The following is a 27,385-nucleotide window of genomic DNA, read 5'->3' as shown; positions in this document are numbered from 1 at the left end:
AATTCAAGAGTAGAATTTTTTACTGTTTTTAACTAGTGAGAAATCAATTTTGAAGAATTTTGAAACTTACTTTATTTTCTCATTTTTCCATTTAGCTCCTTCAAATGCACAAAACCTCATATCATCAGGACAAAATGAAACCAGCATCACTCTGCAGTGGAATAAAGTCAACAACAATGTCATCTTTCTTCTCCAGTTTAATGGTACAGAGACAAACATCAGTGCACCAGCTGGAAATGGACCAGTGAATCAAACAGTCTCATCTCTCACTGCTGGAACTCGATACACATTCACTCTCTACTCTGTGTTTGAGAACGTCAGAAGCAGTGGAGTCAGCATTACTGCAGTCACTGGTCAGTTAATCAATTGATTTAAACTGCAATACAATGTTTTCACAAACTACTGATAATAATTCAAGAGTATAAATTTTACTGTTTTTAACTAGTGAGAAATCAATTTTGAAGAATTTTTGAAACTTACTTTGTTTTCTCATTTTTCCATTTAGCTGCTTCAAATGCACAAAACCTCATATCATCAGGACAAAATGAAACCAGCATCACTCTGCAGTGGAATAAAGTCAACAACAATGTCAGCTTTGTTCTCCAGTTTAATGGTACAGAGACAAGCATCAGTGCACCAGCTGGAAATGGACCAGTGAATCAAACAGTCTCATCTCTCACTGCTGGAACTCGATACACATTCACTCTCTACTCTGTGTTTGAGAACGTCAGAAGCAGTGGAGTCAGCATTACTGCAGTCACTGGTCAGTTAATCAATTGATTTAAACTGCAATACAATGTTTTCACAAACTACTGATAATAATTCAAGAGTATAAATTTTACTGTTTTTAACTAGTGAGAAATCAATTTTGAAGAATTTTGAAACTTACTTTATTTTCTCATTTTCCATTTAGCTCCTTCAAATGCACAAAACCTCATATCATCAGGACAAACTGAAACCAGCATCACTCTGCAGTGGAATAAAGTCAACAACAATGTCAGCTTTGTTCTCCAGTTTAATGGTACAGAGACAAACATCAGTGCACCAGCTGGAAATGGACCAGTGAATCAAACAGTCTCATCTCTCACTGCTGGAACTCAATACACATTCACTCTCTACTCTGTGTTTGAGAACGTCAGAAGCAGTGGAGTCAGCATTACTGCAGTCACTGGTCAGTTAATCAATTGATTTAAACTGCAATACAATGTTTTCACAAACTACTGATAATAATTCAAGTGTTTACTTTTTTACTGTTTTTAACTAGTGAGAAATCAATTTTGAAGAATTTTTGAAACTTACTTTATTTTCTCATTTTTCCATTTAGCGCCTTCAAATGCACAAAACCTCATATCATCAGGACAAAATGAAACCAGCATCACTCTGCAGTGGAATAAAGTCAACAACAATGTCAGCTTTGTTCTCCAGTTTAATGGTACAGAGACAAACATCAGTGCACCAGCTGGAAATGGACCAGTGAATCAAACAGTCTCATCTCTCACTGCTGGAACTGAATACACATTCACTCTCTACTCTGTGTTTGAGAACGTCAGAAGCAGTGGAGTCAGCATTACTGCAGTCACTGGTCAGTTAATCAATTGATTTAAACTGCAATACAATGTTTTCACAAACTACTGATAATAATTCAAGAGTAGAATTTTTTACTGTTTTTAATTAGTGAGAAATCAATTTTGAAGAATTTTTGAAACTTACTTTATTTTCTCATTTTTCCATTTAGCTCCTTCAAATGCACAAAACCTCATATCATCAGGACAAACTGAAACCAGCATCACTCTGCAGTGGAATAAAGTCAACAACAATGTCAGCTTTGTTCTCCAGTTTAATGGTACAGAGACAAACATCAGTGCACCAGCTGGAAATGGACCAGTGAATCAAACAGTCTCATCTCTCACTGCTGGAACTCAATACACATTCACTCTCTACTCTGTGTTTGAGAACGTCAGAAGCAGTGGAGTCAGCATTACTGCAGTCACTGGTCAGTTAATCAATTGATTTAAACTGCAATACAATGTTTTCACAAACTACTGATAATAATTCAAGTGTTTACTTTTTTACTGTTTTTAACTAGTGAGAAATCAATTTTGAAGAATTTTTGAAACTTACTTTATTTTCTCATTTTTCCATTTAGCTCCTTCAAATGCACAAAACCTCATATCATCAGGACAAAATGAAACCAGCATCACTCTGCAGTGGAATAAAGTCAACAGCAATGTCAGCTTTGTTCTCCAGTTTAATGGTACAGAGACAAGCATCAGTGCACCAGCTGAAATGGACCAGTGAATCAAACAGTCTCATCTCTCACTGCTGGAACTCAATACACATTCACTCTCTACTCTGTGTTTGAGAACGTCAGAAGCAGTGGAGTCAGCATTACTGCAGTCACTGGTAAGTTAATCAATTGATTTAAACTACAATACAATGTTTTCACAAACTACTGATAATAATTCAAGAGTAGAATTTTTACTGTTTTTAACTAGTGAGAAATCAATTTTGAAGAATTTTGAAACTTACTTTATTTTCTCATTTTTCCATTTAGCTCCTTCAAATGCACAAAACCTCATATCATCAGGACAAAATGAAACCAGCATCACTCTGCAGTGGAATAAAGTCAACAACAATGTCATCTTTCTTCTCCAGTTTAATGGTACAGAGACAAACATCAGTGCACCAGCTGGAAATGGACCAGTGAATCAAACAGTCTCATCTCTCACTGCTGGAACTCGATACACATTCACTCTCTACTCTGTGTTTGAGAACGTCAGAAGCAGTGGAGTCAGCATTACTGCAGTCACTGGTCAGTTAATCAATTGATTTAAACTGCAATACAATGTTTTCACAAACTACTGATAATAATTCAAGAGTATAAATTTTACTGTTTTTAACTAGTGAGAAATCAATTTTGAAGAATTTTTGAAACTTACTTTGTTTTCTCATTTTCCATTTAGCGCCTTCAAATGCACAAAACCTCATATCATCAGGACAAAATGAAACCAGCATCACTCTGCAGTGGAATAAAGTCAACAACAATGTCAGCTTTGTTCTCCAGTTTAATGGTACAGAGACAAGCATCAGTGCACCAGCTGGAAATGGACCAGTGAATCAAACAGTCTCATCTCTCACTGTTGGAACTCGATACATTCACTCTCTACTCTGTGTTTGAGAACGTCAGAAGCAGTGGAGTCAGCATTACTGCAGTCACTGGTCAGTTAATCAATTGATTTAAACTGCAATACAATGTTTTCACAAACTACTGATAATAATTCAAGAGTATAAATTTTACTGTTTTTAACTAGTGAGAAATCAATTTTGAAGAATTTTTGAAACTTACTTTATTTTCTCATTTTTCCATTTAGCTCCTTCAAATGCACAAAACCTCATATCATCAGGACAAACTGAAACCAGCATCACTCTGCAGTGGAATAAAGTCAACAACAATGTCAGCTTTGTTCTCCAGTTTAATGGTACAGAGACAAACATCAGTGCACCAGCTGGAAATGGACCAGTGAATCAAACAGTCTCATCTCTCACTGCTGGAACTCAATACACATTCACTCTCTACTCTGTGTTTGAGAACGTCAGAAGCAGTGGAGTCAGCATTACTGCAGTCACTGGTCAGTTAATCAATTGATTTAAACTGCAATACAATGTTTTCACAAACTACTGATAATAATTCAAGTGTTTACTTTTTACTGTTTTTAACTAGTGAGAAATCAATTTTGAAGAATTTTTGAAACTTACTTTATTTTCTCATTTTTCCATTTAGCGCCTTCAAATGCACAAAACCTCATATCATCAGGACAAAATGAAACCAGCATCACTCTGCAGTGGAATAAAGTCAACAACAATGTCAGCTTTGTTCTCCAGTTTAATGGTACAGAGACAAACATCAGTGCACCAGCTGGAAATGGACCAGTGAATCAAACAGTCTCATCTCTCACTGCTGGAACTAAATACACATTCACTCTCTACTCTGTGTTTGAGAACGTCAGAAGCAGTGGAGTCAGCATTACTGCAGTCACTGGTCAGTTAATCAATTGATTTAAACTGTAATACAATGTTTTCACAAACTACTGTTAATAATTCAAGAGTATAATGTTTTACTGTTTTAAACTAGTGAGAAATCAATTTTGAAGAATTTTTGAAACTTACTTTATTTTCTCATTTTTCCATTTAGCTCCTTCAAATGCACAAAACCTCATATCATCAGGACAAACTGAAACCAGCATCACTCTGCAGTGGAATAAAGTCAACAGCAATGTCAGCTTTGTTCTCCAGTTTAATGGTACAGAGACAAACATCAGTGCACCAGCTGGAAATGGACCAGTGAATCAAACAGTCTCATCTCTCACTGCTGGAACTCAATACACATTCACTCTCTACTCTGTGTTTGAGAACGTCAGAAGCAGTGGAGTCAGCATTACTGCAGTCACTGGTCAGTTAATCAATTGATTTAAACTGCAATACAATGTTTTCACAAACTACTGATAATAATTCAAGAGTAGAATTTTTACTGTTTTTAACTAGTGAGAAATCAATTTTGAAGAATTTTTGAAACTTACTTTATTTTCTCATTTTCCATTTAGCTCCTTCAAATGCACAAAACCTCATATCATCAGGACAAAATGAAACCAGCATCACTCTGCAGTGGAATAAAGTCAACAGCAATGTCAGCTTTGTTCTCCAGTTTAATGGTACAGAGACAAGCATCAGTGCACCAGCTGGAAATGGACCAGTGAATCAAACAGTCTCATCTCTCACTGCTGGAACTGAATACACATTCACTCTCTACTCTGTGTTTGAGAACGTCAGAAGCAGTGGAGTCAGCATTACTGCAGTCACTGGTCAGTTAATCAATTGATTTAAACTGCAATACAATGTTTTCACAAACTACTGATAATAATTCAAGAGTATAAATTTTACTGTTTTTAACTAGTGAGAAATCAATTTTGAAGAATTTTTGAAACTTACTTTGTTTTCTCATTTATCCATTTAGCTGCTTCAAATGCACAAAACCTCATATCATCAGGACAAAATGAAACCAGCATCACTCTGCAGTGGAATAAAGTCAACAACAATGTCAGCTTTGTTCTCCAGTTTAATGGTACAGAGACAAGCATCAGTGCACCAGCTGGAAATGGACCAGTGAATCAAACAGTCTCATCTCTCACTGTTGGAACTCGATACACATTCACTCTCTACTCTGTGTTTGAGAACGTCAGAAGCAGTGGAGTCAGCATTACTGCAGTCACTGGTCAGTTAATCAATTGATTTAAACTGCAATACAATGTTTTCACAAACTACTGATTATAATTCAAGAGTAGAATTTTTTACTGTTTTTAACTAGTGAGAAATCAATTTTGAAGAATTTTTGAAACTTGCTTTAATTTCCCATTTTTCCATTTAGCTCCTTCAAATGCACAAAACCTCATATCATCAGGACAAAATGAAACCAGCATCACTCTGCAGTGGAATAAAGTCAACAACAATGTCATCTTTCTTCTCCAGTTTAATGGTACAGAGACAAACATCAGTGCACCAGCTGGAAATGGACCAGTGAATCAAACAGTCTTATCTCTCACTGCTGGAACTCGATACACATTCACTCTCTACTCTGTGTTTGAGAACGTCAGAAGCAGTGGAGTCAGCATTACTGCAGTCACTGGTCAGTTAATCAATTGATTTAAACTGTAATACAATGTTTTCACAAACTACTGTTAATAATTCAAGAGTATAATGTTTTACTGTTTTAAACTAGTGAGAAATCAATTTTGAAGAATTTTTGAATCTTACTTCATTTTCTCATTTTTCCATTTAGCTCCTTCAAATGCACAAAACCTCATATCATCAGGACAAAATGAAACCAGCATCACTCTGCAGTGGAATAAAGTCAACAGCAATGTCAGCTTTGTTCTCCAGTTTAATGGTACAGAGACAAGCATCAGTGCACCAGCTGGAAATGGACCAGTGAATCAAACAGTCTCATCTCTCACTGCTGGAACTCGATACACATTCACTCTCTACTCTGTGTTTGAGAACGTCAGAAGCAGTGGAGTCAGCATTACTGCAGTCACTGGTCAGTTAATCAATTGATTTAAACTGCAATACAATGTTTTCACGAACTACTGATAATAACTCAAGTGTTTACTTTTTTACTGTTTTTAACTAGTGAGAAATCAATTTTGAAGAATTTTTGAAACTTACTTTATTTTTCTCATTTTTCCATTTAGCTCCTTCAAATGCACAAAACCTCATATCATCAGGACAAAATGAAACCAGCATCACTCTGCGGTGGAATAAAGTCAACAGCAATGTCAGCTTTGTTCTCCAGTTTAATGGTACCGAGACAAGCATCAGTGCACCAGTTGGAAATGGACCAGTGAATCAAACAGTCTCATCTCTCACTGCTGGAACTCAATACACATTCACTCTCTACTCTGTGTTTGAGAACGTCAGAAGCAGTGGAGTCAGCATTACTGCAGTCACTGGTCAGTTAATCAATTGATTTAAACTGCAATACAATGTTTTCACAAACTACTGATAATAATTCAACAGTATAAATTTTACTGTTTTTAACTAGTGAGAAATCAATTTTGAAGAATTTTTGAAACTTACTTTATTTTCTCATTTTTCCATTTAGCTCCTTCAAATGCACAAAACCTCATATCATCAGGACAAAATGAAACCAGCATCACTCTGCAGTGGAATAAAGTCAACAACAATGTCAGCTTTGTTCTCCAGTTTAATGGTACAGAGACAAACATCAGTGCACCAGCTGGAAATGGACCAGTGAATCAAACAGTCTCATCTCTCACTGCTGGAACTCGATACACATTCACTCTCTACTCTGTGTTTGAGAACGTCAGAAGCAGTGGAGTCAGCATTACTGCAGTCACTGGTCAGTTAATCAATTGATTTAAACTGCAATACAATGTTTTCACAAACTACTGATAATAATTCAAGAGTAGAATTTTTTACTGTTTTTAACTATGAGAAATCAATTTTGAAGAATTTTTGAAACTTGCTTTGATTTCCCATTTTTCCATTTAGCTCCTTCAATTGCACAAAACCTCATATCATCAGGACAAAATGAAACCAGCATCACTCTGCGGTGGAATAAAGTCAACAACAATGTCAGCTTTGTTCTCCAGTTTAATGGTACCGAGACAAGCATCAGTGCACCAGCTGGAAATGGACCAGTGAATCAAACAGTCTCATCTCTCACTGCTGGAACTCGATACACATTCACTCTCTACTCTGTGTTTGAGAACGTCAGAAGCAGTGGAGTCAGCATTACTGCAGTCACTGGTCAGTTAATCAGTGTTAGTGATATGTTACAACCCATCTTCAGCAATATTTGTTTACAGAAGGAAATGCAAACATAGAAAATGTTAAATGCAGTACATCTTTGATTGACCAATGTAACATTTTAAATCAATCTCTAGACAATATTTAATGATGTATGAAGGTGCAGTAAATTTGGTTCCACTTAATAATTGATCAAGAGCAGTTGGGGGGCATTAGAAGATTATACTCAGCAACATATGATGGAAAACGTAAATAAATAATTTTCATATGCAAGTTAGAAACAATAACTTTATAATGAAGAGCAGTTACTGACAGTCATGGTACATCAGTACTTTATTGTTGTACTAGCAGTAAAAATTGGTCCAGTGATGCTTAGTAAGACCTGCTACTGAAACTAAAAGCTGGTATGTGTACTGCTTGCACAAGAGGAAGCAAACACATTTTAATACTTTGTTAAACAAGTCACTTCACTCGTTATTTTCTCTCTCAGCTCCTTCAAATGCTGAAGGATTCAAATCAACAGGACAAAATGAAACCAGCATCACTCTGCAGTGGAATAAAGTCAACAACAATGTCAGCTTTGTTCTCCAGTTTAATGGTACAGAGACAAGCATCAGTGCACCAGCTGGAAATGGACCAGTAACTCACACAGTCTCATCTCTCACTGCTGGAACTAAATACATATTCACTCTCTACTCTGTGTTTGAGAACGTCAGAAGCAGTGGAGTCAGCATTACTGCAGTCACTGGTGAGTTAATGAACAAAATAATACAATGTAATGTGATCCACCATTTTCAGGAAAACCGTTACGTAATTTGAATTTAATTTGAAATGCTTTTTTTCATGTAAAAACACCACTGATTCTGCTTCCTACATCTTAAGGGCCTGGTAAGTATTTGCATTTCTTTAATTGCTGCACAGTCATGAATGATTTCTTTGTGTCTGCAATTATCTCTTTGTGTCATTTGGTCATTTTAGTTTTAGTTTTTTACTTATATGTGTCTGATGGGTTTGGGTCTGGAAAACCAGTTGGAAAGCTATGTAAAATATTTTATACTTTACTAACTATCAAACATAGAAACTATATCATATGAACTTATTTTGCATTATTGTTTTTTGAGACATGCACCAACATGTCTCAAGATGGTAATTTTGTCTGAAATGCAAACAAAAGTGAACAATAATAATAAATAAATTAATAAATAAAATAACGTTCCTCAACATAAAACTGCTAAGACTTTGAATATCTCATTATTGTCATACAGTACATAATGTCTTTGAAATATTCGCGCAATTTGGAGAAATCTCTCCAAAATCAGCAATGGATGTCCATATTTCATATTTAGCTTTCAGAAATTGTTGTGAACATATTCTACTCTGCCTTGCACAAATGCAGGTTAAAGCTCTATCATGCTAAGACATAGGTAAACACAAAATGCCACTGCCTTCTATTGGCCAAAGCTTATTTAAAATGGAGTGAGGCAATGTGAAAACTGTTCCGTGCCCAGTGTTCAGTTCAAAAGCCGGTATCCCTGATGGTATGGGTGCTTTGGTACACTAGTGCCTAGGACATATTGACAGACTCTTGTGAAAGGTAGAGGGGATGTTACACGTTGTTAACCATCAAATTCAAAAAGATTCAATTTCATATCTTTTTTTCAAATCGTACATGTTTTTTCCAGGTAAAAGAACTTATTTTTAATATTGTATTGTGGATAAAATATGGGTTTATGTGATTTGTAAAATAGTGCAATCTGTTTTTCTTTGCATTTTAAATAATGTCAGGATAAAGCAAGACAAAATACTCACTTAAAAATGTATAAAATATAAATATAATTGAGAAATTATGAAATAAAAACATAATACTGTAATGAGGTCATATGTTCTTGGTTAACTCTACTTCAGATAATTAAATAAAAGAATAATTGCTTAGTTTAATTCAAAAATAAAGATTTCATAAAATCATAATAACAAACATCATAGTATTGTTTTATGTACTGAAATGAAAAGTAATACATAGTTATTTTAAAAGAGTACATTGTCATTTAAAATGATTGTTTTATTATTTTATGTAAAAATTGTGCTTTTGTATCAACAGACTTTATCATCAGACTGAACGTGAGACTGAAGTCATTTCCTCAGCTGTCAGACTCAGAAATTCAGGATACACTGGAGGAGGTCAGACTAACCTCTGTTTGATTTTCAGCATCAAGACATTCTTATTTTACTTTCACTTCATCCACTGATTTTCCTGTTGTGTGTGCATGTGTTGTTTTTTCCCCATCTAGTTCTTCAGAAAAAATGGATTATTGCCACAGTTTTTTTCCCTGAAGGTCCGGAAGGTTAAACCATGACACGAGAAGAGAAAAGAAGTGATTGAATGGAAGTGAACAGATCTGTGCAGCAAAGAAGAAAAGAACGTTTCTTAAGTGCTTTTCATGTTTATTACTTTCCTCAAAAAGGAACTAAAACAAATTAATTGTTTAATTAATAAATACATAAATAAAAGTAGATTTTTTTTGCTCTTTATTCTGTGTTCTTTAACAGTAAAAGAGATCATTCAATAATAGCTATGTGAAGTTTTGCTTGCAAGTATTATAACTGTGTTGATGCAAATAAACAAAATTCTGTAGGGATTTATAGTACAACACTATATTTCAAAACCTATTGTCATGTGTCCTGTGTGGCAGGCAGGATATAGGACCCAATTGCAGGACTCACGAAACAGAATGAACTTAAAGCGTTTATTGCTGGGAGACTTTCCGTAAAAAGTAAACTTCACAAAAAAAATAACCAAAACCTCAAACATTAAACCAGAAACTAACCTGGACACTTGAGTCTAGAAACTAGGGATAGCTTGCTTGAAGCTGACACTCTGGAGCGTGTGTCACAAAAAAACAACACACTGCGTCAGAAGCACTGACGCACTGACGTTAGAACGTAACTCTTCGGCACCTGGTTCAATGGTTTATAAGGAAGTAAATCATGCATGGGATTTGTGGAGTGTTTTGATGGTGAGAGATAGCAAACCACTGATCATTCTATTGAGAGATATGGAGCCAGCAAGGAGGAAAGGGGGTTCTGTCATATGGGAGTATTTTGAGTTGATTTTGGTCAATCGGGTGGGTTTGCCAGCTTTGTGTTCTTGTTGTTTGCCTTTGTTTTGGGTGTTATTTTATTTTTAAAACAATCTTAAAATGTTATTCTATAAAATGTGCAGCAATTGAATTTGTTTATTCTGTGGGACCCAGGAAGACCATATACCTGCATCTCTACCAGTTTCTGTGCACGCCAGCCTCTTCTGTTCCATGTGAGCGGATTTTCTCTAAGGCAGGAGAAATTATCTCCAAAAGCAACAGACTCGGCCATTGCACAGTGGAACAAATTATCTTCTTAAAATAAAAGCCAAACAGGATAACCTTAAGTGCATCATGTTTTTATTTTACAAGTTCATAAGTATTTCCCTTTTCAGTTCACAATCAATTCCAGGTCAAAAATATGTATAAGACAATTGACCTGATATAATATTATTTATAAACATAGCTGTCCATCTGTCCAGTGATTAATTGCATAAGTACATGGACGCAGGACCTCACACCAGAAGCATACTTCATAATAATAATGTACATTATTATTATATGTATATTATATGTTTTTTTCATCTATTGTGTTTACTAACATCAAGAAGTCACAAGCAAAGACAGACCACACCATGGCACATGTTTAAATAAGGAAATCAAATTTGTTTATTAAACAAATAGACATAATTTTTTCTCCCCAAAAAATACATGTTCAAAGCAACACAAGGGGGACCCAATATCAGACAGAATTGTGAACTCCACCCTGTAGAGTGGGCAGCCATATGAAGCAGTACACTTTAATTTGTAGACTCAAGCTGTTCTTCATGTTTTTGGCCAGCAGATGTCACCAGAGATGACTGTGTTGAAAAGCTTCAAGTAATGAACCGTTTTTTAACACGAGCTTCAATGCTTTAGAAAGCTTAGTTTAGCCATCGCTACTAGAAACTAAGGAACACAAACTAGGAAATTCATAACATGGCAAAGATGGTGGGGAATGAAATATTCTCTCAGTCTTAGGACATGAACACCTTGGATTTTTATAAATGAAATCAATGTTCTGTTCTTGTCAAACTACTCTTAAATAGAAGTTAGTAGAGTACAAAAATCTGACCAATGAGAAAGATGCTTTATGAAATGAAACTGCAGCGTCTGAGTTGAAGGCAACTAGACTTTTTATTAAGTTCTTGAAGACATTTCATTTTTCATCCAAAAAGCTTTTTCAGTTCTAAAAAGTGATGGTGAGTTTCAGATGGACACATATGGCGTCATTTACCATTATCTCAAAAAGCATCTGTGTCTTCTAACCAAAATGTGAACGTTTTTACTTTCAAAAGAATGATGTGAATATGTACATCTGTGCTGATGAGCTGGGCCTCCTATGTTGTACTATCTGCAGAGTGGGCTCTCCTATGTAAAGGTCTGAGCACTCCTCACTCCATTGCACAGCACACACAGTTCAGTTTGTTTTTATGTGCTTTGTCATTAGGATGAAATAGTTTTTGTCTGAGGGTGTTTCCGGGTCACAGAGTACCAGCGTGCTACGCTTGAAGAACACTCTTCTGAGTTTCTCCCACGAACTTGCAACATAAAGAACAACAATGTTGTTCTGCCAGTTGTTTGGTTTCTGAGTAGTTGAGGTTTTTTTCCTGAATCTCTTTAGTGTGTGTTTGTGTGTATGTGTGTATTAACTTGTCTTTTATTTCAAATTTTGTTTTGTAGTTTTTATTGCTTTAAAATATAATAGGCCAACATAGATTTTTCTCTTTTTTTTCTCTTTTCAGCAAATTCAGTCATGTAATCATGTAATCAAATGTACTATATGAATCAACTCAGCCATTGTCATTGCATCTAAAGCATGCAATGTATCAAAAGGATGCTGAGGACACTTCTGAGGAGGTGAGACTAACCTCTGCTTTTGTTCTTTTTTTCAGTGTCAACATCTATTAATATTCACTTTAACTGACAATTGACTTTCTGCAGCACCAAGATTTTTTCATTGGTTTTATAGGTGACATTTTTAAAAAGTAGGTCTTCAGACAATATGGATCAGTGCTGCAGTTTTCTGAAGATCTTTTCAGCGTGTTGAGCTGTGAATCTATTGCAGAATTATGAGAAATGGGTAACAGATAAATCATCCGTGCTCAAAAATATAATATTTTTGGGGGGGGTTTATTCAAAATCAACATTTAAGGTGTGTGCAATACAAACACAGTAGCAATACGTCCATACAAAGAACTACCACACAATACAAAACCAGCAATGCACCTGATACAGACCTTACTCCTCCCACCCAGGAACAAAATGCAAAGGAGAAAAAAGAGAATGAGAGGGAGAGTCGTGTGGGTGTGCCAACAGCTGAATAGGGAGGACTTTGGCTTCACAACCGCAGTGCTAGTATTATGCTTCGCTGCCTCAGAGATCAGCTTTCGCATTCAGGAAAGGTAAGAGCAAAACACGATGAGAGATGAACTAGGTATGAGTCAACATTATTTTTTAGATATTTCTGCTCTTGATCTGCTTTCCTTTGTACCAGACAGACAACATACTGTATACTAATATCTGAAGCTGTCAGTTTTTACCCCCTAAGGGAATATGGTATACTGAAAAGTTTCCACAATGACAAATTACAATGGTTGGAAACAAGGGAGCATGTTAGTATGTCTGTTCAGTGTCTCAGGCCCTTTTTTAAAGTTAAGCTTAAAGAGGAAGTGAAAGGCTGAGCTATGTCGCCATGCAGCTGGACTTTGTCCAGTGAACTGCTTTGAATTGTTTCAAACCATTGATAAGGAGGTTTGTGTGTCTGGCTCTATGCCAAGTACTTACAGAGCTGACAATAAGGGAAATGCCTTGAAAAATGACCTCGATCTACGTTTGAGGTCATTTGTTAGCCTTGTAAATGTCCCAGTGTTACCAATAATGACGTTCTCAGTGACTCAGAAAGTAAATGATTAATGTTTTCTAAGCTCTCTCCTCTCTAATGTGCTTTCTTTAGCTCTGAGGTGATGGCTTCCAATAGTTTTCGTCTGTCAGAGGTGCAGTTTCAGTGTTCCATCTGCCAAGACGTTTTCTCAGAGCCCGTCTCCATCCCCTGCGGTCACAGCTTCTGCTTCACCTGCATCACAACACACTGGGACGTAAGCCGTGCAATTAGCTGCCCCAGATGTCACACAGTCTTTGAATGCCGCCCCGAGCTTTGTGAAAACTCTTTCGCTAAAGAAATGTCAGAGCAGATCCGAGCGAGAAGGCAGAACGGCGTGATTGCAGTGACAGAAAAAGTCATCTATTGTGATGTGTGCACAGGAACGAAAACTCAGGCACTGAAATCATGCCTCACGTGTCTGACCTCATACTGCGAGATGCACCTGGAGCCTCACCTGAGAGTTGCCACTTTGAAGATTCACAAGCTGATTGAACCTGTGGCAATGCTGCAGAATAGGATGTGTAAAAAGCACCAAAGGCTTTTGGAGCTGTTCTGCAGAAGTGACCAGAGGTGTGTTTGTGTGCTGTGCACCGAAACCGACCACCGCTCTCACAAAACGGTACCAGTGGAACGAGAAAGCCAAGAGAGGAAGGTGTGAACTCCTCAGCAGCACTAAACTCTTGTTAAATTAAATGCTAAACGAAACTCTGGAATAAGACAGTAACTATTTAAAGGTTCTGTCTTCATTTTAACGTTTAGGTGCAGATGAAGAGGATCGAGGTTGATGTTCAGCAAATGATCCAGGACAGACTGCAGAAAGTGGAGGAGATTAAACGATGTGTGGAGCTGAGCAAAGTGAGTTAACATATCTGGGTGTTTAAGCCTCTCAGGCTGTGATTAAAGCACCTAGAAACTAGCACCATTCCATAACAATGGACCGTGAGCTCAGTTTCATCATCATTAATATGCAAATTGTCATGACCACTGATCAATCAGCACATTGTAAGACAGTTAGGCCCTTTCTCAGTTCAGTAGTTCCTTTTTTACGTAAATGGCCTCCCTGTCTCCCACTTAAACAGGCATTCCTCCCCGTCCAGGATGTGTAATGTCCTGGACATTGTTAGGCAATGGTGCTAGTTTCGGTCATTATGTAAGTGCCCTGAGACTGATGAACTCACTTAAATGAGTGACAACACAATGTTCAGATGGACATAATCAACTGTCTGGGATTTGTATTATTCTGCTTGGAAGCCACATGTGTTCAAATGGATCTACTGCTGAACCTTTTGCTGCCCTGAGGAAAAATGCGTTTTTGTTTGTATTGCTTAATGCCCTCTATAGGTAAATTCAAAGAGAGACATAGAGAAAAGCGTGCAGGTTTTCTCCGCTCTCATTCGTACCATGGAAAGAAGTCAAGCCGAGCTGGTGGAGATGATCCAGAGGAGGCAGGCGGCAGCAGAGCAGAGGGCAGACAGGCTCGTTGCAGAACTTGAGCTGGAAATCACTGAACTGCAGAGGAGAAGAAGTGAAATGGAGCAGCTTTTTCACACAGATGACCACCTCCATCTCATACAGGTTAGGAATTTAGTTTATTTTCCAGAAGGTGGAAAGGTAGACAGAAAAAACACATGGAAGTGGCTCCCATTCAGTGGGAGACGGATCATTTGTCATTGTTTTGCTGTTAATTTATCCAGTTACAAAAAGCAGGATTTTTTTTTAAATGATCCTACTTTGTATTGTAAATGATTGCTTTTAAAGTAAGTTTTCTCTTCTTTGTGTCAGAGGTTTCCAGCTCTGAGTTCTCTTCCATCTGCCAGATCCTGCTCTGAAATCATCGTCCATGCAGACACCAGTTTGGGGATATTACGCAGAGCAGTGTTCAGCATTGAACAGCAGCTGCAATCGGAGCTGAAAAAACTTTCCATTCAAGGTTCATATCTATTCTGTTTTTTTAATGTATTTATTTTTTGTCAACATCATTACATTAAATGACTGAACAGCTGCTTTCAAACAACATCACAATTAAAGATCACACATGGATGGAGTATTTTTGACCGTATTTTCTGATCTTTTTGCAGAGCATGAGAAGATTCAGCAGTATGCAGGTAAGAGTGTTCATCGTTAACTGTCATGAAAGGGAACATTTATATTTCCTGCTTTGACAAAACAGGAAACCACACAAAAATATTTTCACATTAGAAATAAGAGGCTAATAAAGTCCCACATAAACTGTGTCTTCCTACCAGCTGATGTTCAGCTGGACCCCAGGACAGCCAACCCTTGGCTGGTTTTATCAGGGGATGGAAGGCAGGTTTGGGATGGCAATGTTGAACAAAACCTGGCTGACATACCAGAGCGTTTTGACACAGCACCATGTGTCCTCGCCCTCAAGGTAATTAAAGATGTAGCGGGTTCCCCTTTAAACATTTTGTCTTTTTGTTGCTCTCTGTGATACATGGATAAATGGGCAGTCAGTGATGTGTAGCTCTCCCCTTAAACAGGGATTCACCACAGGAAGGCACTACTGGGAGGTGGATGTCGGAGACAAGACAGCGTGGGATCTAGGTGTAGCTAAAGAATCAGTCAACAGGAAAGGTTTGGTCACACTGTGTCCAGAAGATGGTTATTGGACTATCTGTTTGAGGAAGGGCAGTGAGTACCGGGCATGTGCTGGACAGGCAGAGCTGCTGTCCCTCGCTCAGAGACCACGTATCGTTGGGGTGTTTTTGGATTATGAGGAAGGCAGGGTGTCATTTTACAACGCAGACACCCAGTCACACATCTATTCTTTCACACACGGCCGATTCACCGACGCGATGCTTCCCTTTTTTAACCCTGATATGAGTGACAACGGCAGCAACAAATCACCACTTATCATCCGCCAAGTCAGTGGAATCGATGAAGGCAAAGATTTAGATGACATCACTATATGATGTACGTCGGTCTGGGTTTGTTTTTTTGCATTAAACTGTTCCCTGTTTTGTAATGCATGAAGATATTTTTTAAACATTTAAAAACTGCATGCAAATTGTAAAGTTAGTATTAAATTTTTGAATGAAACTTTTCATAAAATAAATGATCCTTCTTTCTCAATAAATACCTCAAACTCTAGTTGCTTTGCTTAGCAACTGTAAAATAATGATTTCTATATATAGGATATATTGCATTCTGGCTTGTATACTAGAGAATTCATCCTTTTACTTCTATCAGCTGTCACATCATCAATAAACGCTAGTGACTGGGTGCCACAGCAACCATACATGTCCATGCCATAACACTGGTCCCACCATATGCTTCTGACCATCAGCGGTTTCTTTCCTTCTCCACACATTTCTCCTCCCATCATCCTGATACAAGTTCGTCTTGGTTTCATCTGTTTTCTGGCCTTCCCGTTCTTGACTGTAACAGTGATGTAATGTTCTTGTAAATCCTTGTATTTAAAACGACACTGAAAATCTATAACATACAAATGCAACACAATGAATCGACTGAATCATCTTTGTATGTTCTTTTCATTTGTCATGGTATAATAAACCATCAGGCCATGAAACTGCTTGTCAGTCAATTAATTCTTAGCCTCTGAAAATTACCATAATAAAAGTGACCTTGAGTAGAAAAGCACTACATTAAAACCATACTTTTTGTGAGTTTTTCAATCAGCTGCTCTTGTCTGTTGTATATGCTTACAGCCTCCACCCACTTATTTATTATCTGCTTCCCTTGTGCTTCAGTAAACAGATCTGAGACCTGCTTCTCTCTAATAACAGCTCTCCTCAGTCATTAATGCCTAACTACAAAACTGATTTCAGAGCACATCTTAATCTACAACCTGATGCTCGCTAATCAGATTAGCATGGAAATAGGATTAGCATCCACGCATGTGGATCACTACTTCAAGATTGGACCACGACTACTGTATACTAATGTTTCTCACTGAATTACATCTATGCACAGAAATATATCAACATAGATCTAAAGTAGAAAGCATCTCTCTGTGAAGACTAAGCTAACAGAGGTTGGGAAGGAATGAAAGAAGAAAGTCTTAAGAGGGATTAAACCTGGACAGGAAGGGCAGACATAAAGAAAGCCTGGTTGTGCTGGACACTAGGCTCAAGCAGGAAACACCACACAGTTTTCACACGGTGAGTTAAATAGCTTTTATTAGGAAAGCTTTCAGTGTTGAAGTCTGAATTCTTTTTTAAAAAACTGTTAGCTTTTCTGGGCATTGAGCACATTACAGTTTAAAGTAGTCACTTTGGAATATCTTTAAAAACCTTTAGACTGTAGAGACCCTACAATTATTCTCTCTCTCTCTGTTTTTAATTGTTGTAAGCCGTTTAGTGTGGTTACCATAGTGAAACTTTAAAACATGTCATATTTGCAGTATTAAGGTATTTCGTCTTCAGCAATTCAACCTCATTTGAACCAAATTCAGGTTTTGTAAGGCTGACGGTTTCTGAGAAGATGAGTCTGTGAAGAGCGGTGTAATGTCGCCGGTGGTGGACGAGACAGCTGGGGACCTCCCAGTGAGGGATGTGGGCATGATGAGAGGGGGACTGATGCCAACTGTCCCAGGTTGGTTTGTACTGATATGTGTTTTTGTGTGTGTTTTCTTTAAAAACACAACTTGAAGAAAATAAACCACAACCTTGAAGTACAAGCATCAGAGATAATGCCAATGAAGGTTACAATTTAGCTTTGCGTTAAGTCTCAGTTTATTAATAATGAGCAGGGTTTAGGCAATAAATAAACTGTAAATCATTAGGAATAATTCTGCAAATATCCCCTTATTGCCATCTTCTCAGATACTCTACGGGATGTCAAGTCCTGGAAGAAGCATCATGTCATGAGGACAAAAGGTAAAAGCACTTCAGGTTTTTATAGTCTGTATGGAAGTCACACAACAGAATCTTCAGTTTTCATGTGTGTGTGTGCTTTCTCTGTGTTTCCATCTCCCTGTCCAGCAGACCCTCAGCGCCTTTTTCGATTTCCCAGAGAGCACCTGGAGGACCTGTGCCTCCGACTGCAGGAGGAGAACAGTGTGCTAAAACAACACACACGCACCCAGGACCAGAGACTACGCAGGTAACACACACACACACACAAAACACCGACACACACTATTTGTACCTGATTCCATACATTTGAATACTGTGGCGCATATTAATGAAAATGTATTTACTGGCAATAAGATGAAAGTAATATTGGAACCCCAAACATAGATTAAGGAGTGCATTTTGCACTCTTTGAAGGCACTTACTGAACACCTGTCAGCTCATGCTAACTGTGGCAAATTAAACCTCTCTGCTTTGCCTCAGTATGTCTTCAAGGCTAATGCGTCTTCGTCAGACCAGTCCTGGCTCCAGTGGTGTTAAGGAGAGGGACATGGAGGACACAATACAGGAGCTGGAAGCCCGAGTGGCAATGCTGGAGAGCCAGAAAGGAGTGCTGCAGAACAAACTCAGCCTGGCCAAGCAGCACATTATGGACCTGGGAGCTCGCACACCCTACAAATTCAGCAAAGGTGTGTGCAACAGCAACAACAACAGGAATAGAGGCTGCAGTGATTCCCTCTTAAATCTCTTTATTTTACTTCCCTGGTCTTCGTGTTGTTAGGTAAAAATCTGGACGGAGACGGTGGAATGAGGAGGGCAGCCCAGACTGCACCACCTCGATATGGCCCTACACTGGAAGATACCAGGGCAGAGATGGAGAGGTTGTAAGTGTCCCATGTGTGATGCGCTAAATGACCAAATGATCCATTAGCTACAGCGGATCATCCTTTAGCATGCCATTACTGGCCACACTCTTGTGTAGCTGAAGTAAATCGCATGACCTCTGAGAGTCTCATCATGATCTCACTGTGTCTTTCCCACCCAGCAGGTCCACTATGACAGAACAGGTGAGGGTGGCAGAGCTGGAACTAACTGCCCAGGCGATCAGAGACTCACTGAGAGAGAAAGAGAAAGAGATTGAGGGGACCTTTCGAGAGATGAGAAAGCAACAGGCCGACAGACACCGGTAGCTACAGCAGAGACATCACAGAGACAATAATGAAACAATTAAATAAAATAGGATAATTGATGTTACTGCATTTTTTGTTACTGCATTTGTGAAACTGGATAACTGTGAATGCTCAGCATGACAGCGTCCTAATTTGACTTTAATTTGCTTGTGCCGCTTGTAGCATTTCCTCCTAAACAAGAACGTTAAATGGCAGCACTGTAGAGCTAAGTACCTGTGTGCATGATACAGCACGTATCCTCTCAGCATATCATACAATAATCTCACACGTTGTATCACAGCTGTACACTTGAATTGAGTTGAGCCCCTTGTGCTCACTTTCACACTCTACCAGACAAGCTTTGCACAGTTCACCAGTGAGTGAATCAGCTGATTTAAAATAAGTCTTGCTTATGTTTTACTGGGCTTTGGCACAGCCTGTCCGTTCAACCCACTCACTGTCTGAAAGCTCACTGTGTGTTGTAGCTCCTCAGTCTCCTTTTTGAACTTTCTTCTTATTGGCTGCAAATTGCAAAAAGAAGGTGTGAGCAAACACCAGGATTGTTCCCTCTCTTTGTCATCAACAAAAAACTGAAAAAGCAAAAATAGAGCTGTCTGAGATGAAGCCTTGTTTAAAGCGTTCATCGTGTTTGAGCATCCACTGCTGTAACGGCGAGGACAGAAAAGACAGAAAATAAGCCTGTGATCTTAAACTTTAAACACAAACACAAGCAAACACTTGCATTTTTGCTTTTTTAAAAAGAACATAAGTAAATTCATCCATCAAATATGTTCAAAATTATTTGTCTCTACCAGAATAACTATCAGGGAGAATGTGGATTTAATCCGTCTGCAAAAGCAGCTTTCAGAAAAGAGCGCTGCCCTGAGAGTTACAGAGGAGAAATTCACCAACCTGCAAGAGGTCAGAAACACTGTCTGTCAAACATTTCTTTTCTTATGTCACAGGAACTTCTTGTTTCAGCTTACTAGACATTTTGCTTTCCTTCTAGGCTTATGAGAATCAGCTAGAAGAGGTAAAGGTCTCAGCACACTGATAAAGTTCAGCTGATGTTTCAGGTAAATAAAATTTGAAAAACCGCTAATCGTAATTTTGTTTTTATATCAGACTCAGAGATCAATGAGGGAAAGTCAGGGAGCTCTACTGGGGAAAGTGGAGGAACTGACTGAACAACTGAAACAGGAAAGACAAAAAGCTCTGGAACTAGAGGGACAGCTTACCAACACGACCCTGTCTCTGCAGACCCTTGACAAGGTACGCTACCTGTATCTGCATGAGCAAATCTAAGAGAGAACTTCAAAGATGACAGAAGGATGTCTATGGTTCATTACAAAAAATCTGGAGATCATATAATATATCATTTCTCTATCAGCTGCAGGAGAGGATATCAGACCTGGAAGGAGAGAGGGACCTGATTAAAAGGAACTATGACACACTGCTAGAAAGGTAAAACAATATGTGCTTCAAGACCAAAGAAAGTTATTAATTCCGATGTAAACCACAAAACATCACCTGTTGTTTCAGTGGTTATTTAAACCTTCTTTTCCACACTCTTTTTTTCAGTACTTTATCTTCTCAAAGCAACCATGATCACCAGGTGGAAAAAGAGAAAGAAGTGCTCCAGACAAGCCAGAAGCTCGGGGAAAATATCAGCAGGATGGAGGAAATGCTGCTGGCAGAGCAGGAAGACAGACGCAGGCTGGAAGTGGAGAAGGAGAAACTGAGACAAGAGAAGGAGATACTGGAGGAGCAGATGGAGCAAGAACGAGGTCTCTTCATTTCTCAGCATGTGCTCGTCCAAAGCAAACAGGTTGTGTAATAACAATCCCGTTTGTTCACTTCTGTTGTTACATTTAGAGCTTTCCTTGTCTATGAGAGACAAACAAGAGCAGCTGGAACAGGAGGTGCTCCGGTACAAGGAGCAGGTCTCTGCTCTGCAGGACAGGCTGGACTCTGTGAGCAAGGTCTGTTTTCATGCAGCTCAGCAGCTAATTTACACTTTCTGTGTGTTATCGTTGCTTTAAGCACACTTTGTGACACAGTTCCCTCTCTTCCAGGAGTTTGACATGAGCGTTGAGGAGCTGAGTGAAACCCTTCTGCAGATCAAGGTTTGCACTCTGTTGTACCCTGTTAGACAAACAAACCACATAAATTAGGAGATAAATTGCTTTTTTTTAGCCTCGTGTCGTGTTCACTGCAGGCATTTAGAATGCAGCAGGAGAGCAAGGAGGGTTTGCGCTTCCTCCTGGCTGATGGGAAGTTGGAAGATTCACCCGGCGAGCTGGTGAATATCCAGGCATCGCATGCTGAGACTGTGCTCGAATTACAGAAAACCAGAAACCTTTTACTGCTGGAGCACCAAATCACTAAAGACCTGCAGGTTTGCACAGCTTTTAAATGCATATGTGAATTATGTGGAACATAGCTGTTATCGCCATTTTTTTCGCAATTTCTCCCATTTTCTTCTCAAAGGAAGAGTTAAGTACAGTCAGTCAGAAGGTGGAGAGAGAGAGAGAGGAGAGCAGGAGGAGGATTGCAGAGAAAGACAAACTGCTATCAAAAAGAGCTCTGCAGATGAACAGTTTACAAGGTGTGACGATGACAATGACAGCAACTCTTTCTACATTATAGTAACAGGAGATTCTAGAGAATGACAAACAATTGCTAATTAGTTACTCAGACTTACTATTTGACATGAAAGAAATGATGTACATTAGACAGAATCTCCAAATATTTTATTTTCTCTTCTGTACCTAAAGCCCAGTTGAAAGAGTTGGCATACAGCCCCAGGAACTACAAACGTACCATACCAGTACAGTACACCTGGCCAGTTGGAGATCAGGAGGTGGTGCAGCCCATTGAGGATGACATGTCATTCTCTCAGCTCAAGGCTGGGGAGTCGCTGCTAGAGATCCACCTGAAGGTAAAGACTCACATCCCGAGCCTGAATAATTTCAAGCTGTTTTCCCAAAGGTTATGATAAGTGCTCATTCCCACCAACAGGCTGCAACCTTCACCCCAGCAGGACTGCGTATTATGGGGGGCATCCATCCAGGGGCAGATAAAGGTGAAAATATTGTGAGCTTCTGCACATACAGCCTGCTGGACTTTGAGATGCACTCTACTCCTCTGGTGTCAGGAAGCCAGCCCAATTATGGCTTCACATCCCGCTACTGCCTGACAGTCCGGGATCTGGGCCGGCTGGGAGGTCAGGGGTCAAGAGTCAGAGTAGAGCTCCACCAGGCATTAGGAGGAGTCCGGTTTGTGACCCACGGAAGTGGACAGATGTCTCTAATGGGTGCCATAGAGAGGAGAGGAGAGCGTATTGGTGGACACGTGAATATTACAGGTGTGTAAAGAGAAGCTGTTTTGTTAATTCCACTGCATAGATGAAAAAAAGATATCTTAGAAATGTTTTCATTTTATTTACTGTTTCCCTCTCAGGACACGAGGGTGAAATTGTTGGTGTTGTGGATTTCTGGGCACGTCTGTTCCCTCCTGCAGAGCCTGTGGTCACTGTGGCAGAGAGTGGAGCTGACTGGAAAACAGTGAGACACAGAAGCCCTGTGCAGATCACGCTTGGGTGGCAAGACAGCATTCATGAGGTAAATCAGAGAGAAGATAAGCTGATGAAAGCACAGTGAATAGTGTGTCCATACTGGGAATACACACAATTTGGCCTTCCAGCTCATACTGAACCTACTGTATGAGCTACATGTATGTTCACGTGTTAAGGCAAATCTGTGCCCCTTGTCATCTTGTTCAGTATTAGCTTTACAGTTAAGTGTATATATTTGTTACAAAATGCATTCATTTTATTTAACCTTCTAGTTTTTTTGGGGGGGGAGGTTGTTTTTTTCCAATTTGAGTCCAGTTTGGGTGAAGTAGCCTTTTAAAGTTGGATGCTCTGCTTCCAAACATGTACAGAATCTATTTATGACTCTATTTATATTTATGGCAGGAGTTACATGACTATGGTGGAGGAATCCCCAATGAACTGGTGGTAATGCTGGAACGCTGTGTGGGCCTCAGCGCTCGATGGCCAGGACTACTTCCTGATGCCTACCTGACATACAGGCTCTACGACCTGCCGCCTCATGTCTCTCAAACAGTCAAGTGCACAGCTGATCCAGTGTTCAATGACGCTACTAGCTACCCACTTGCAATAACAACTGATGTGCTGCAGTACCTCAGGTACGCTAGCTCAAAATTGGAGGGTTTTCTTTTGTTTTTGTTTCGATTTAATCTCACCTCTAACAGCCTGCTAACTTCACTCAATGGCACTTTTTTCTCAGGTCAAGCAGTCTGTGGGTGTACGTGTTTGATGACAGTGATGACCAGATACCGCCACCTTATCTGGCCAAAACCCCAATACCACTGCGGACCCTGGCTACAGGGAGAGAGATCAGAGGTGAGGGATTGAGAAAAGTAAAAGAACTGCATGATTTTTCTGCATCCATAACTCCAGGAGACATTAATGGAGATGAAGGTGGAAAAAAAAGTTGCTACAAAGTATCTACAAAGTAACACAAATTGGTTTATAATACTTTTATTTAACCTATTTACATGCTTGTTTAGGGAAACTGATCATATACAGGTTATGAAGTACCATCTGTTTCTGAATCAGTTTTGTAGCATTGCTCAAAAACCAGAAAGGCTGGATATCTCACAAGTTTCTTTTTATTCTGCCAGGGGATTATGTGCTGAGAGATCCAGCCGGTGGACCTCGAGGCATGGTCAGAGTAATGATGAAATGGAAGTACCCATTTCATCCACCAGTGGATGCCTTACTAGGCCGACAGGGAAGCAGAGTGGACGTGCAGGGCAGAGCACGGGAAAGCAGTGAAAGGGAGGAGAGGAGAAGAGAGAAGGATGATGCATCACAGAGACCCATAGCTAAGCCCAGAGTGAAGGTGAGGAAAGTGCATGATATCTGTGTGTTCAAAGACACTTCCTATCCCCTATAGCTCAAAATCTGTTTTTCGATGGCTTTTTTCACAGACTTGGAAACCTGAGCCATTGCAGAAAGAGATGAAAGCCTGGGTAGGGTTTTATTTTGAAGAATGTGTGGGTGAGGTAGTTCAGCACACAATACAGCCATGTTTGTTTGTGCACTGATATACAATATTTGTCGGCTTACAGCCTCGGCCACCACCCACCAAGCAGAGAAGCTCACAGGATGTAAGAGCAGAGCAAACCACTTCTGTGAGGCCACGGTCTACAGACAGAAAGAGGTCTACTAAGCTTTACCAGAGAACACCTCATCTGACACCTGAGCCAAGACTGACCACACCTTCTCATTTGCCAGCTACTAAGTAATTTCTTTTTAATATAAGGGTCGCTTCTTAAAGTTGATATCACTGGAAATAGTTACATATGAAAACCAAATAAGATTTTTAAATCCATGATAATCAGTTTTAATTGTTTTAATAATTGACTGGAAGTTCCAACCATAGCTTTTATGATCATCAGCAGAGCTGAGCAGAAACAGCTCCCAGAATAGAGTTAACTTTAAGCGTAAACTTGTTCAGGAAAGACAAATAAGTGTTAGATAATGTAAGAGTGTGAACTTTTGGCTCTGTGTGATCAGTCCAGGGATTGGCACCAGCTTTTATGCAACCTGATATGGATCAAACCTGTAAATAATATGGTAAACAAATAATATCAATCACTAAGGGCAGTGGTTCTTTCGCTGGAAATAAGACTTTTGACATTTCAAACACCACACAGAGACCTTCATGTTTTGCAAAACCAACTATTTACTCGTACAAAACAAAATAATCTTTCAGCATCACATTTAATTCAAACAGTCTTATCCATCCGTCACTTATGAGAAATTTTGTAAGAAAAACGTGATTAATTTTTTAAAATGTATTAAATCTTATTTAAGATATTCAGAGAGGACATCTTCCAGACAATCACTCACCACTGCGTCGAGGGTCAGCTCTGTCAGCGATGCCAGAACTCAGGTCAGCTCAATCACCTTCTCGTATTCGAAACAATGCTGTGAAAAGCTAATTAATGTAAATTTAGAATGAAAAGACACCAAACGAGGACTTGATTGTGAATGGGCTCATGTGTCATGTGTTCTCTTCTTTTCTTTTTTTAGGACATTTCCACTGTGGATCAGGTGTCAGTGGTTGAGGGTGAAGATGAGGACAGGAGTGAGAGTGGTAACTATTCATATACAAACAACACACTTGATTTAGGTTGCTTACGGCAATTTAAAGCTTAATTCTGCCATTCATTAAATATGCAGAAAAAAGACTGTTCAGTGCTGCCAATGCTTTGATTTTGACTATACAGCTGCTGCAGAGGACACTGAAGCCCCCGAATCTTCAGAGTCAAGTTCCTCACAGAGTGACATCATTGTCATACCACCAAAACGAAAAATGAGGAAGGTAACTGTCTGAAAAAACGGAGCAACAACAGACAACAAAGGAAACATTATAAACATACTGCCTTTACTGTGCTCGTCTACATTGCGCTACAGTGGAACACAATACGAGCTTTTATTTTGGAAATAATGTGGAGGCCAACATTTGTCATTGTATTTCAGGGAGAAAAGCTTCGAGTGGAGATTCTGTCCCTGACTTTTGAACCTTCCTCACATGTGGCGATGGATAAGTCAGTGCAGCGAGTGTACGTGGAATATCGGCTGCTGGGCATCCCGATGGAGACAACAGAAACACCCATGTCCCTCCGCAAACCTACCGAAGGAGAGGAGATTCACTACAACTTTACACGAGGTAAGGGTTGGTGAGCTGGCCATGTTTGTGTCAATAAACTTTGAACTTAAACGATCCTAAATAGACTCAAAATCTCTCTGTTTCTTTCTCAGTGATTTATGTGGATGGTTCACAGTCAACTCCACTTAGACGGTATCTTTACACGATGTTGGAGGGCACTGACCCCAACCAGGGCAGGTAGTGTTTGCAAAGAAATTGTTCACGTTAAAATCTAACTTAAGAAGTTTAATAATATCTCTGCTATTGAAAAGTCTTGCCTCTAAATTTAAGTTGTGTGTCTGTACGTGTCACGGCAGGTTAAGGTTCACAGTAGTCAGTGAGCCAATGGACGATAACGAGGAGTGTGTGGACGTTGGACACGCTTTTCTGAACCTACAGGAACTGCTGCTCACAGGAAATGATGTCATTGAACAGCAGCTTGACAGTGCGTGAGGTTTTTTTGAGCAGTGTTTATTAAATGGATATGCCAAAAAGTTGAAAAGTCTGTTCATCTCGATGCAGAGTTTTCAGTGGGAGAAACATTTCGTCACTCATCTAAGTGACTTCTTCACTCACTCAGTCTGGATGGTTGACAAAACGTTTCTCCCACTGAAACACACATCGAGATTAACAGAATCAACTTTTTGGGATTTCCTTACCTGGATGATTGAGTATGCATGAAGATAAATGGATGTTTATTATGTGAAGGAAACCATCAAGACAATCACATTAATTCATAGTAGTTCAAATGACTGTTGACTACATCTAATTTCTAGAAATCATAATATTCTTTCAAATGGTTTCTCTTCCTGCCAGTTGTGAGCGTGGATGAAGACGAGGTGATAGGAAGTCTCAAAGTGTCTCTAGAAGCAGCTAAAGCTCTGACTGGGATATACCAGGAATTTCACACGGACAAGACTGAGAAAGATGAGAAGACAGATGAAGAAGAAGAGGAGGAAGACGAAGGCAAAGAAAAGAAAAAAGATCAGTTACAAGTGATAGATTATGATGATAACAGTGATTTCTACTGAAAGTAAAAGTGAAGCACAACGAGAAGACTTGCTTTTTCACTTCCCATTTTAAAGTCTCATCAACATTCCCGATGGAAAGAAATAAAGATTCATTTTTGAAAGACATAAAAATCTGTTTGAAGTTTATGTAATTTTAATTTTTTTTTCCTTTGCTTTTCTCTGCCAAACTCAGAATTTTAAGTGGCCGATTTTATTTGTTCTTTACACAAACAGTGTTCGATTAAATGACCGAAAACTAACTGATTTATAGAAAACCTTGGGCCAGCTAGTGCTATCACAGT

At 39.1% G+C, this 27,385-nt stretch overlaps 2 protein-coding genes and 1 long non-coding RNA gene across 5 annotated transcripts; all 3 read left to right on the top strand.

Annotated features, from left to right (window-relative positions):
- Nucleotides 1-6,290: 6,290 nt before the first annotated feature.
- On the top strand, nt 6,291-10,732 carry LOC120438982. Its single transcript, XR_005612303.1, has 4 exons — nt 6,291-6,503; nt 8,206-8,211; nt 9,422-9,501; nt 9,612-10,732. It is a non-coding gene; the product is annotated as an uncharacterized LOC120438982 (long non-coding RNA).
- Nucleotides 10,733-12,725: 1,993 nt separating this feature from the next.
- On the top strand, nt 12,726-16,888 carry btr33 (bloodthirsty-related gene family, member 33). Its single transcript, XM_031752064.2, has 8 exons — nt 12,726-12,844; nt 13,396-13,975; nt 14,083-14,178; nt 14,665-14,898; nt 15,106-15,253; nt 15,402-15,428; nt 15,570-15,715; nt 15,825-16,888. Exons 1-8 carry the CDS (start codon nt 12,726-12,728, stop codon nt 16,254-16,256), a joined length of 1,782 nt encoding a protein of 593 aa, XP_031607924.2. The 3' UTR covers nt 16,257-16,888.
- A 300-nt stretch (nt 16,889-17,188) lies between these two features.
- On the top strand, nt 17,189-27,203 carry rpgrip1 (RPGR interacting protein 1). Of its 3 annotated transcripts, none has more exons than XM_039608317.1 (31): nt 17,189-17,465; nt 17,759-17,898; nt 18,129-18,182; nt 18,291-18,408; nt 18,642-18,847; nt 18,940-19,042; nt 19,204-19,344; nt 20,143-20,248; nt 20,337-20,360; nt 20,453-20,599; nt 20,718-20,791; nt 20,909-21,114; nt 21,203-21,309; nt 21,403-21,453; nt 21,546-21,725; nt 21,818-21,935; nt 22,105-22,268; nt 22,349-22,694; nt 22,790-22,950; nt 23,307-23,539; nt 23,641-23,756; nt 24,038-24,258; nt 24,347-24,388; nt 24,488-24,660; nt 25,236-25,314; nt 25,455-25,518; nt 25,652-25,746; nt 25,905-26,094; nt 26,187-26,271; nt 26,391-26,518; nt 26,890-27,203. In XM_039608317.1, exons 2-31 carry the CDS (start codon nt 17,811-17,813, stop codon nt 27,102-27,104), a joined length of 4,035 nt encoding a protein of 1,344 aa, XP_039464251.1. In that variant the 5' UTR covers nt 17,189-17,465; nt 17,759-17,810; the 3' UTR covers nt 27,105-27,203. The 3 variants fall into 3 exon arrangements, with proteins under 3 accessions (XP_039464251.1, XP_039464252.1, XP_039464250.1); XM_039608318.1 differs by having other exon boundaries at nt 18,288-18,408; nt 19,207-19,344; XM_039608316.1 differs by having other exon boundaries at nt 18,288-18,408.
- Nucleotides 27,204-27,385: the final 182 nt, after the last annotated feature.

This window comes from Oreochromis aureus, linkage group 3, assembly GCF_013358895.1.
Source record: "Oreochromis aureus strain Israel breed Guangdong linkage group 3, ZZ_aureus, whole genome shotgun sequence".
Lineage (NCBI taxonomy): Eukaryota > Metazoa > Chordata > Actinopteri > Cichliformes > Cichlidae > Oreochromis > Oreochromis aureus.
This window is presented reverse-complemented; position numbering and strand designations above follow the sequence as displayed.

Excerpts from the sequence above, each read along its gene's own strand:
- rpgrip1 (XM_039608316.1), top strand. The coding sequence starts at position 17,811 with ATGTCGCCGGTGGTGGACGAGACAGCTGGGGACCTCCCAGTGAGGGAT. Across the intron at positions 20,361-20,452 it reads ATGAGAATCAGCTAGAAGAG|ACTCAGAGATCAATGAGGGA; the intron begins GTAAAGGTCTCA and ends TTTTTATATCAG. Across the intron at positions 26,272-26,390 it reads ACTGACCCCAACCAGGGCAG|GTTAAGGTTCACAGTAGTCA; the intron begins GTAGTGTTTGCA and ends GTGTCACGGCAG.
- btr33 (XM_031752064.2), top strand. The coding sequence starts at position 12,726 with ATGAGAGGGAGAGTCGTGTGGGTGTGCCAACAGCTGAATAGGGAGGAC. Across the intron at positions 12,845-13,395 it reads AGCTTTCGCATTCAGGAAAG|CTCTGAGGTGATGGCTTCCA; the intron begins GTAAGAGCAAAA and ends TGCTTTCTTTAG. Across the intron at positions 15,254-15,401 it reads GAAAAAACTTTCCATTCAAG|AGCATGAGAAGATTCAGCAG; the intron begins GTTCATATCTAT and ends ATCTTTTTGCAG.